Raw genomic sequence first — 12,918 nt, 5'->3', positions numbered from 1 at the left:
CATTTCACGTTCTGAAAGCTTTCCTTACACCCTAACATCAAAGACTTCATTTTTAAACCATAGGAAAGCTTAAGACAATTTGCAGCCCCCCCAGCTGGGTGGGGACTTTGGGTCCTCTTAGAGGAGTACAAAGCGCATTTGGGGGGACACTACCCTAATTACTACCAACCTGTTTTGGAGAAAATTGACTCAGTTTGTTCTCAGCCATCAAATAAGAACACAGTATTTTAATACAGTGGTACACCCAATGTGTACAGTCTTCTTGAGGACCATCACAACAGCCTTCTTAAAGAAGAAATACACTCAAACAGCTGAAGTTTTTAAGAGCTGATATTGGAAATAGAGTGAGCTTTTCTGGAGAGAGAACTGATTTCCAGACTTCTCAAGTGTCTCTCAGGTGCAAGTTTTGCGACAGAACAGTTCTTAGGTTTTCTTTGCTGCAATTCACCCCTATGCAGAGGGCAGCACAAGGCCTATGCACTGATTCAGTTCCACTTAAAATCTAGTTCGAGGCTTTAAGGGAGACTTCAGTGCTGTACAGGACTTGGGATGGACTGCTAGTTCACCCATAAGTACTTTTAGCTATCTTCAAAGTCAGATACCTTCAGCAGACTCAAGTTCTACTTCTAACAGATTTAGCAGTTTCCCTTACCCTCTTGAATTTTTTCTCTCTTAGCCCATAAACTTATCAAATTACTAGAGTTAATCACCTCATTTTTAAATCTCTCTCTTAACATATTTACTTTTTTCAGTTCAATCACATTATTAAGGGAACTGTAGTTCAGTTCATCAGATACCCCAAAGCAAATCGCAGAATTGTGGAAGTAGCAGGGATGAGTATATTGACACATCTGAGCATGGACAGAGGGATGGAAGAATTCACAGGAAATCTGACTCTTTAAAAAAAATCCTTTAGTTAGGATACAACTACATTGCAATAAAGACCCACAGCAAGGCCATGACTGGCCCCGGTCAGCTGACTCGGGCTGCAGGACTAAAATTTGCAGTGTAGATGTTTGGACTCAGGCTGAAGGGGGGTGGTCTCAGAGCCTGGAGGCTAATCTGACCTTGAGCACCTACACTGCAATTTTCAGCCCAGCAGGCCAAGCCCTGCAAGCCCGAGTCAATTGACTTGGACTCTGAACTTGGTGCCAAGGGCTTTTTATTGCAGTGTAGATGTACCCTTAGATTCCACAAAGAAAGGGGCAAGTTCCTCAGCTGGTATAAATTTGCATACCACCAATTTGCACTAGCCAATAATCTTGCCCATGGACTGATATTATGAACATGATACTATCAAAAAAATTGAATACACGACTGTGACCTTTTGGAATAGAGTCTAGTAAAATAAGGCTGAAAACTCTAAACTCAGAACTACTTAGCTACAAGACAAGGCTAATTTAACAGAAATGAAAACAATAGGCTTGGTCTTGCATTCCTTGCACTCACAGGGATGGGATGTGGAGGCCTGATAACAAAATGAGTAAGTACATTATAGCCTGCTTTTTAAGTTACCCTGCTGCTTCTCTCAGCTAAGGAATAGTCAAGTCAGAGGCCTGGACAGCTTAGATTGTGTGCATAAAGTTAAGGTGCATTACTAGGTAGGAATGTGTATTTAACAGTCAGAGCTGATTATCTTGTGCTTACTTTATCTAATTAGGATGAGCATGTGAAAAATTGACACAGTAAATGATCTTTCAGGAGGAAATGCTTATCATGATTATAACTTAGTACTTGGAAGGTTTGTTAGCTTGGTTGACAAAAGAGAATTTGCAAGTTGGAATAGAATAACCAGGCCCAACCATATTGAAATAGCAAATATATAAGTCAGTTCCAATAGCTTTCAATGACATTGCCTGTTTCATCCCTTTGCTAATTAGGAGCATTACTGATGATGATGATGATGATGATCTAAATGAGTTAGTGTGACAGAATACACCCTGTATTTACACTCAACACAGTATTGTAATAATCTTTGTACAAAGTATGCTTTGTAAGGTATCCTCTGAAAACTCATAGTTTGCTGGTCAGCATTGTCCTGGTAAAAATGTGTGTGACAACACTGTGAAGTTATAAGATTTCCCTGTATGGTATTATTAACACATGTTCCACAACCCTGTCCAAACAGAAGCTGGCAAACAGGTCTGTCCTAAACAAAGGGATGTGTGCTCTGCTTAATTTGCATTTGAACAGTAAACAGAGTCATCCAGAAGGAAAGGAAGACAAAGGAAGTTCAAACAGGTGAAAAAAACCAGCAGGAAATATCCTTCCACATCAACACTTTGCATCCTGGGTCTCAGCTGGAAATGTTTTTCAAGAGAGGGACTGAAGCTATAAAAAAGAGGGGGAAAAGCCCCAAGGCACCTCCCTCTATCTCCCTGCCTATCACATTCACTCCACCTGAAGAGACAAAGGAAGCAGGCACTGGACTCTGGGGGAAGGGTCCTGACCTAAGAGTTTGGTCAGTAATTTGCTGGAGAATGTAGTGAGAAATTTTGCTTCGATCTAATAGGTTTGTTAAGTTAGGCATTAGTGAACACCTTATCTTTATTTTTCCTGTAACCATTTCTGACTTTTATGCCTCATTGCTTTACTCACTTAAAATCTCTCTCTTTGTAGTTAATAAACTTGTTTTCCTGTTTTATCTTATCAGGAATGTTCAAGTAGAAGTGTCTGGATAACTGCATTTGGGGTAACAAGTTGTGTGCATATTATTCCCTTAAAGGAGTGACAGACTTATGTATTCATACTGCCCAGGAAAGAGCTTAGCAGTACAGGACATACATTTCTGGGGGAAAATCTAGGAGTGGAAGTGTATTGAGGTCACCTTCTGGTAATTTTTAAGGCTGGTAAGAGCTAAGTTGTGGCTAGCTGGCTGCAGCACATACACAGACATAGCTGGGAGTAATTTACATGCCAGAGGCTGTTTGTGAGCAGCAAGGCATTGTAAAGGGCACCCCAGGTTACAGGGCAGGGGTGACCAAGCTACTTATTAGTCTGGATTGTATCCTGGTATGCCACAGTGAGGAAGGATTTTTGCATCAAATATAGAGTTTTCAGAAGGCACAAGAGTGAATGACAAACATTAAATATAGGCACAGCTGTGTACTATTGTACCTTATTAGCTGAATGTGCAGCAGCTGCATGCACAGAGCAGTTCTCCAGGAGTCAAACAAGGGAGAGGGAAGCGAATGCTAAGGAAATTTCTGGGAAGCACAACCAAATAGTACAAATGTGTGCAACAGCCTTTGAAGTACAAGTTGCTTTGAACTATTTTGTTTTCCAGAGACCTCACAGTGATTATAGAAGATTACATACACAATTCCTGATTGATAGCAAGGTAACTGAATTACATATAAAATACAGTCCAGGAAGTAGTAAGACTTTGAATTATAAGGCTATAAATACATCAAGAGCTTCTGGTGACATCATTATAAACCACAACAGAGACACTAGTTCCTCATGTCATCACTGAACCCCCAAGCTGCATTTTTAGCTTTGTACATCATGTACAGCAGATTTTTAATTTTTGATTCTACAGTGCATGAATGAAAGATATTTTTGCAGAAAACTAATTTAGTCAACAGAAAACTTACCTGAAATGAAATAGGTTTTTGTTTTAAAATTAGACTGAGGACTCAAGGATCATGCTCTGCTCTGCTGTACTGTTTGTGTGCATTAGATTTGTGCCAGTGCACATAAATTTGAGTCCAGGAGTTTAAAAGCTTTCACAATTTTCATAGGATGTAAAAATGTTGTTATGCTAGTGAATTAATTAAATAGGACATTCAACAATGGTACTCTGCTTTAAAAGTAAATTATAGGGTGAATAAACTAGGCTGTACTAGAAGTGATTTGTTCCTGATGCATAAAATTCACTCGTGCAGAGGAGCAGAGTGAGACATAAGGCACCATCCACGATCCTTTTAATCCCTCAAAATACCATTGTCTACTAGATTCTATAGAACCTTTCGTCAACAGTGATGTACTCACCCCTGTGGAGACAGTACAGCACCTAAATGGTGCTAAGGGGTGAAAAAATTTCTACACAACTTTAAACAATCCTACAGACTTTGAGTGAATAATATCCTTGTTACAGAGTTCTACAGAGTGGTTTTAAAGCATCTATGGAAAGAATATTACTCTCTGTGGTAGTGCCTAATGATGCCATTATATTTAGAGAGTTGTGTTATAAAATGGCCTCAGAATTGTGCATACATTTCGGCTTTACTCGAAAGTGGTCTTTGAGCGTAATATTTCACTTTTACTTTTCACACCATTAGAAATGTCTGTGTAGTCTCCATTTGGTTTCTCATTAGAACTTTTTAACAAGATGTGTTTGAAACTGGGCTCTGGTTGACATTTGTCTTTGACAGTCCAACCATCCATTGTTAACTGATACTTTTTTCAAAAACAACACATAGCTACACAGAATTTGATAGACAGGTGTAGCCTGAATACATCTGGTGCAGTTTAAGAACCTTGCTGCATTGTGATCTGTTTTGGATAAATTTGGGACATTTTCTTTATTCTTCCAACATCATACTTATGGATGCACCCTTAAAAAAATAAATATTTAGGCACTGATCTTGCAAATACTTAACTTTAAGCACAAGTAGTCCCATTAACCTGAGCTGAGGTTTTTTTGATTTTCTAACATTTTTATTTTCAACAACAAAAAAACCCATACATTTTCCATGGAAAGCAGACACTTTTGGCAGAAAATTTTCAAAAAAAAAATTCTACGAACATTTTTTGACAACCTTAATTCTAAACATGCTTACCATGTTAGCTTTCAAGAGTGCCATCATTCAATATTGGATTAATTTAAACATTGGGTTGGACTGGTTAATAGAAACTGTAGAGTCAATAGCTGGTACATATTTTAACTCTAAACATTTTATTCCCTTAAGACTCCTCTTTGTGGGCATACAATAGAACAAAGTAGATTTGCATATACTGTACATTCAAAGGAAGAATGTCTGATTTCTCCAATTTGGTGGGAAGTTTTCAAAAACACTTGATAAATTTAGGAGCATAAATCCCATTGAAATTCAGTGGTATTTGTGGTCTTTGAGTCATGTAGGGTTTTTTGAAAAATTTACCTTAAATACCCTAGAACTTTTTTGAAAACCGACTCCTAACTTTGTAACTGCAAATAAAACTTTACTGGAAGATTCTGCAGCACGTTATTCGCATATAGTATGGCCTTGAGGTATATTTCATTTAGATGCAAACTTACAACTTTTGAATGGCTAAGACTAATTGTTCAAGAATAATTACAAATGCTGGGAAAGATAGAGAACATCCTTATGGGATTTGGATAGATGGCCTGGAACATGTTTTCTTGCAGATGGCAAAACATACAGCAGAATGGAGGAGCCAGTTTAGCAAATCGAGTGCCAAGCACAAACAAGTTTTAAGTGTGAAGGGAATAGTCCCATTACATTCAGTCCAATGGTTTTTCAGCTTCTATCTATCAAGTGATCTGCTGCAGGAGACTTTAGTTTACTCTCCAGGTGGATAATATTGTAGAAGGTATTCAGGCATTTTAAAAATCTGTTTTGACAGCCCCCCGGTGGGAAACAGATATAAGGTGTGGAACTATTGTTTCTAAGTCTCTTAGTTAATACCATGACTAATATTTGACACCAGTACGAACCCCCTTCAAATTTCAAGTCCCTGCCCCAAAACACGGAGGAACTGGATTTTTCTCAACTAAACAGTTGCAAGAATTATTTTTAATACGGCAAAACTCCAAATATTTGCTTAACCTTGTTCTCAGAAACAGCTAAACCATTTAAGTTGAAACTTTCTACAAAAATGTGACCTGTGGCAAAAACTCAGCATATAAAGAACATTTCAACCTGAACAGTTAAGGTTGGGTAAAGTTATAAGCAACTGGAGACAGGGCCTTATAGTAGGAAGTGTCAGACAAGTCTAACCATAAGCAGCACTACCAGCTACACCAATAACAGAAAATATTCCAGATGAGATTTTGTTTTCAAAATCATTAAACACAACCTACGTATTAAAATAGCTTGATAATGTTTATAAATTTCAGTGATGAAATGAGGGACCAAGTTTTGTGGTTGCAGGAAATAAATGTCTCATTTCATTTCTTATTAACAAATGATGCTTCTAAGGATTGATGATAATTGTTGACCAACTACTTTTTAATAGTCCCCATCCCCTTTTAAATATTTATAGGGAAGGAGTAACAAACTCATTTTAGATGGAGTGGATTGAAGGTGCGAAAAGTATTGTTATGATTATTAATAATGGTGCCTAAGTCACTTTTGAAAATGGGACTTACGCTCCTAAGCCACTGAAGCACTTTTCAAAATTTTACCTTTTATGCCTATTGTGCAAGGATTTTCAAATTTATTAATTGAATGTATTACTATATATTTATTAATTAGAGTAGCAAGTACAATGAATGGAGCTAAGCTCATTTACAGCATTTCATGCCTTATATTTTTCATCATAAAACTAAATCATATAGGGGGAGATTTGCAAAAAGGCCAAAGGAATATAAAGGCACAAAGCCACTGACTTCCATTAGTGAATTACTGATACAAGCAACACTGATATAAGCGATTCTAAATCAAACAGAGTGTTGATAGAGGGGTTCCTATTGGGTTAACTAAATTGGTTTAAAAAACCCCACAGCTTTGACAGACAGGTGCAACTTTTTATGTTGACCAGGCCAAAGTTAATTAGCCACTGTTAAATGCTTATGTATCCAAAATACCAGCAACTGAAATGAGACAGAAGAAATGTCAATGTAGGCTATAGGCATAGAGACAACTGATTATCTCATGAACTTCGAAGGGTTTTTTTTACCTCTATAGGAGGGGCAAAAGAAACGAAGCAGAAACTTTGCAGTATGCTAACAAATTTCCATCCCTGCTTCTTATCAGGACTTCATTAACATTGAGTATGAGATAGAAAACACGGTTAAAGTAGTATTTTAATCTCTCAGCCTACTGAGTCAGCATGAAAATAACACACAACTCAGAATTAATGAAGACATATGAGAATATTTGCATTGCAAGGAGATGGAGATAACAGCAGGTGAAAGGTCAAGTCCATTAGCAGAAAACAACATTTTAATTCAGGCTGCATTTCAGCAGGTTAGCCTATTCCCAGTGTGTCCACAGTGGACTAACCTGATGCTAAACAACCACCCTATTCAAAGAGGGAGAGAATAGTGGGTGTGACTCACCATTACTGATATGAATTGTGCTAGTCTCTTTTTCTTACATTTATAAAAGAAACTATAAGCCAGGAGTATAAAAGGGCTTATTTAGAAAACTAGCCCTCTGTTCAAAACGTACCTGAAATTTTTTCTTTGCCACAAAGTACTGCATCCGTCGTATCACCTTAATGGCAGCACGGTGGTGTTCTCGCAGCCTGTAGGAAAAATGAGACGAGTGAGTTCGGTGGAAGAGATAATCTCCAGCCATATAATAAGGATAATAACCTTCATTAAGTGCTTCAGTGACAAGTGAATGTTTATGTAAGAAGCAACAATTCCTTCTGTGGATACAACACACCATTATTGAGACCACACATAACAAGAAGAAAAAAAAAAGCTTTTAAAATCTGGAATTTTATCTCTACGGTTTATGCTAGGATGCAGTGTATTGCACAATGTTAAGCGGTGACCATATGAATCTCTCCCTGTGTCAGGTAAGCCCCCTCCCATCTCTCCTGCTTTCTCTTTCTCTCAGAAGCCCCAGACATGAGCATTTTAGAACTTTAGCTCTCAGGTTTCTTTTTTATATACAAGCACCCTAGTATCGTAGCCTATAGTATAGCTTTTTCTTTCCAGGTCTTTTGCAAGTTTTCCTTCACTTGCACTAATTTGTACTTTTAGGAAAACCATCACTGCATGAATGGTACTATAGCAATATATGAAACATTAACAATAAGTAACATATGGAAGGTCCCCTATCAACACAAATAGAATAGAATCAAGAAATGCTAAGTACTTCATAATAACTGATTACCATAAAGCTTTTGCTTTTCACAACACATAGTATTAAACATTATACTTTATTTAATATAGCTTATAAAAATGACAGGTTTTTCTTTATACTTTTAACTATATTTTAAAATATTTTAAATGTGAAATATATTTTCTTAAAATTATAATCAGATATGTTTATGATTTATTCAAATGATTTCTTTTTAATTGTCATTCTTCATTTATAACAAATGAAAAACACTTAGTGTTATAGACACTTACCCACTATAAATACATCATTTTAAACTGGGCTACTTTGACTTTTATCTTAGTAGCATTCAATACTTCGACTAAGTACTAAAGGGCACTAGCAGTAGAGCAGTGCTAATCTTATTTAGATTTTCCAAATGTATTTTCTTTGTAATTTATTATCAGTCATGGCTGTTTATAAAGCCATATTTACACACATGAAGACTTCATTTGCTGCTAAATAGCGCATTCTGTTTATATCGAGCTGACAGCCTTCGTACCCTCCCTGGGATGGGAATCTCTCACAACAAGGTCCTTTATATGTTTAGGTCTCTTGCAGAACACAGCTCAGCAGTATTGTCAGCACTACACATAATCTGATTTTTCCTGAGTAGCCACACATTTCCTCTAGCAAACAGTTTTTCCACGGTGTAATTGGTGAAATTCCACCTTCTGGGCAATATTGCAAATGTTCACAAATTTGCTCCTCTCCCTATCTGGACAACCAACCATTTTCATACAGAATGGTCTTACTCTGCACCTTTTCCAATTCATATATATGTTTTTTGAGGTGGGGCAACCAGAACTGCACACAGTATTCAAGGTGTGGGTGCACCATGGATTTATATAGTGGCATTATGATATTTTCTGTCTTATTATTTACCACTTTCCTAATGCTTCCTAATAGTCTGTTAGGTTTTTTGACTACGGTTGTATATTGAACAGATATTTTCAGGAAAATTATCCACGGCTCCAAGATCTCTCTTGAGTGGTAACAGCTAATTTTGACCCCATCATTTTGTATGCATAATTGTGATTATGTTTTCCAAAGTGCTTTATTTTGCACTTAACAACATTGAATTTCATCTGCCATTTTGTTGCCCAGTCACCCAGTTCAGTGAGATCCCTTTGTATCTCTTTGCCGTCTGCTTTGGACTTAACTATCTTAAGTAATTTTGGATCATCTGAAAATTTTGCCACCTCACACTTCACACCCTTTTCCAAACCATATGACTATGTTCAATAGCACTGGACCCAGGGCAGATCTGTGGGGTGCTCTGCTATTTACCTCTCTCTCCATTGTGAAAACTGACCATTTATTTCTACCCTTTGTTTCCTGTCTTTTAACCAGTTACTGATCCATGAGAGGACCTTCCCTCTTATCCCATGCCTGCTTATTTTGCTTAAGAGTCTTTGGGGAGGGACCTTGTCAAAGGCTTTCTTAAAGTCCAAGAACACTATAATAAATTGATCACCATTGTCCATTTATTGGCCCCCTCAAAGAATTCTAATAGACAGGCGAAGCATGATTTCCCTTTACAAAAGTGGTGATGATTCTTCCCCAACATACTGTGTTTATTTATGAGTCTGATAACTGTGTTCTTTACTATATTTTCAATCAATTTGCCTGGTACTGAAGTTAGGCTTACTAGCCTGTAATTGCCAGGATTATCTCTGGAGACAGGTTGCATAGCACAGTTACTAGTTCTGCAATTTCATATCTGAGTTCCTTTAGAACTTTTGGGTGAATACCATCTGGTTCTGGTGATGGATTACTGTTCCATTTATCAGTTAAAATAGCTTTCCCCAGAAAAACGCTAGTTTTTAACCTGGTAAAAATTGCCTCTTGTTTTCATAACCCCTTCTCCATCCTACCACATAAGGTTTTCCAGTGCTTCCGTTTTTAATCACTCTTTGTTTAATGCTAATGTTTACTTCTCTGAAAGGAAAACAGAAAATTCACACATTTCTTTTATTCTTTTATACCACAACCCCTTTAGAAACTCCCACATAACACTTGTTGTTTTGCTAACATTGAAAAAAATCCCTGCACACAAGGCTCTCCTACTTCCCAGAGATTAAATGTCTTTGGAATGAAAGAAAGAAATAAGGATTTTAATTAGTAGCCAAGGTTATGATTCTTGGTTGTTTGATGTCTTCTGCAAACTGGTAAAAAATGTTTTAGTAAATGTAGAGTTTAAACATTAACTCGCAATATTTGATTGTGTAACCATTTGTGACATACCTGTAGTCTCTAGGCAGACAGTGACCTGCAAGTAAATATGAGTGCTTCTAATAATCAAGAGAAGTAGTCAACACCATCATTATCTTAAAATGAAGCTTAAACATTTTTATTCCTGTAAAATCCAGACCCACAGAGAATCACTGACTGTGGCTTCAGATGACATCCCAGCATGCATTATGCTGGACAGAAGCCAGGTAAGGCTTTTTTCCCCTTTCCCAGCAATGTCTCCCCCTCCTTCTTTATTTAAGTGAATTTAATGTTACTGAAAGACAACCCTAATGGCTCAAGTGTTCTTTCCACATGGAAAGCTTGCAATGCCCTGTAGGCTTGTTGTCGGGATCATCTCAGGAGGTGGGAAGAATATTATAGTTCTAATGTCCATTTGGTTTTCGGCCATAATATTGGGACTGTCCATTGGTATCAGTTGTGACAATTGTCTTGTATCTGAACCAAGAATTTATTTCACATAGCTGATTGAGCAACCATCAGCAAGCTAATGATTTTCAGTCACTGTAAATCTAATTTGAAATGAATTGGTTTCATGCTGTAGAGATGAAAGACTCTGTATCCCTTTAACAATCCCGTGAACCATCTTTGTAAATAAGTTTAATGTTCCTAATTTGAAAGACTACAATAAAAAAACAACCCACACACATTAGAAAAAAGCACAATAGTCTCAGTATTGTCCATCCAAGGGGTCAAAAAATTAAGTCCATGCCCCAAAAATAATTAGACTGGCTCAAAAATCATGAGATTAAAATAAATAAATAAAATAAATGTTGGTTCCTTCCGACTTTCTGAGTCTTTATGAGTGCACTTGCTTTATGTTTTCAAGCCTCCCTCTGCAACCAATGGGGGCCAGAAACCTTTTTTTTTTTTAAATGAAAGCTGAGATTCTCATGCAATGTCATGATTTCAGCAACTGGGGCTTTAATGAAATTGCAAGAGCTGGCAACAAAAAGGAATGTCATTGGCAATTACAGACCTGTTTAAGATAGTCCCTCCTTGATATTGCAAACTTTTATTCACATGCTTAACTTTACAGAGGTGAATAATCCCACTGACTGTAGCTGACTAACTTGAACTTCCATGGAACTGCTCACCTCTGTAAAGTTAAGCATATGCCTAAATGTTTGCAGGATTTGGGCTTTAGATTGTATGCCACTTACACAGACATTCTTCTTTCTCTGTGCTTTGTACATCTAGGGGCACATTATCAGCACTCAGTTAAAATAAAAAAATAAAAAATAATCAGGGTTATCTGTCCCATGTCAGGCACTAATGTTTTTTTTCATTATAAAAATCACATAAAAACACAGGACATTTAAAAATCAAAACAAATGAAAATGTCACCCATGTTTCAAGAGAGGTGACAATTGTGTACAACGTCTGCATGCGCAGATTATGATAGTAGAAAGCAAGTGCATAACAATGACAGGCACACTTGTTATTCTTTAAAGGATTTATGCTTATCAGTGAAAACTATGTGTGCAATTTGCTGAGATAGATCAGAATCAGTTTACCCTTGACAAATAGTTGATGAACAATATGTTACACCACATTCGGTCATGTCAATTTGACTGTAATCCTTTAAATGTAATGGAAGCACAGCTGCATTCAATAATATATATTCTGACACTTACAAACACTGTACACAGATCACATGAGATTTTCAGTGGGCTTTAATACATGGAACGGAGCTCTGGAACAACAAATATAACACTGGAATTGTTAATGTCATGGAAATTATGCTTCTGAATTGGCTGGGGTATATATCCTTACAGGGGCAGTTTTAATAATCCCTTGAGAGCTAACAGCAATACTAGGTCAGTAGGGCCAATGGATTAACACAAACCAAGAGCATTTATATTCTGACATTTATAGACAAGGCTTTTTATCTGCAATCTAACATCAAGTAAAAATGTATGGCTGTTGGAGGCATTCCTCATAATATCAGAGTCAGGGGTGAGAAAAACCTAAAACAAAACTTTGTAAGTCAAGCATCCATATCACACATGAGATTAAATTCATACCATAGAATCTCTGCTGTTGGGCTTTCTTCATTATTTTTTTCTTTTTCTCTTTTGCAATTTACTCAGCTATAATGGAAAGTTCCACTTGGAGGAACAATAAACTCTTCACCAGCCAATCAGAATTCTGAAGCTGAAATGATATCTTTACCCCTTTAGTAAAACATCAGGGCTGCCGATCTTTAGATAATCCTACAGCATATGCTGATTCACTAGTGAGACATTTTTAATGCTCAGCAAATACTGTAGTGGAGCCACTTGCTCTAAGAGAGATCAAACGTGTCTTTGACCAAATGATCTTTTATATAACAGAGGCCTGGTCTACACTATGCGTTTATACCGATTTTAGCAGTGTTAAACCGATTGAACACTGCACCTGTCCACACAACGAGGCCCTTTATATCGATATAAAAGGCTCTTTAAACCGGTTTCTGTACTCCTCCCCAACGAAGGGAGTAGCACTCGAATCAGTATTGCCATTTCAGAATAAGGTTAATGTGGCCGCAATTCGACGGTATTGGCCTCCGGGAGCTATCCCACAGTGCACCGTTGTGACCGCTCTGGACAGCAATCTGGAGTCAGATGCACTGGCCAGGTAGATAGGGAAAGCCCCGTGAACTTTTAAATTTCATTTCCTGTTT

At 37.3% G+C, this 12,918-nt stretch overlaps 1 protein-coding gene across 1 annotated transcript in view; it reads right to left on the bottom strand.

Moving 5' to 3' along the window:
- The window catches only part of KCNQ1 (potassium voltage-gated channel subfamily Q member 1), a 557,035-nt gene that overhangs the window by 146,808 nt on the left and 397,309 nt on the right, over positions 1 to 12,918 (bottom strand). Inside the window, exon 12 of the mRNA XM_032770377.2 lies at positions 7,341 to 7,416. Coding sequence (XP_032626268.1) covers positions 7,341 to 7,416 — 76 coding nt within the window. The remainder of the gene's footprint in view (positions 1 to 7,340; positions 7,417 to 12,918) is intronic.

This window comes from Chelonoidis abingdonii, chromosome 4, assembly GCF_003597395.2.
Source record: "Chelonoidis abingdonii isolate Lonesome George chromosome 4, CheloAbing_2.0, whole genome shotgun sequence".
NCBI lineage: Eukaryota > Metazoa > Chordata > Testudines > Testudinidae > Chelonoidis > Chelonoidis abingdonii.
This window is presented reverse-complemented; position numbering and strand designations above follow the sequence as displayed.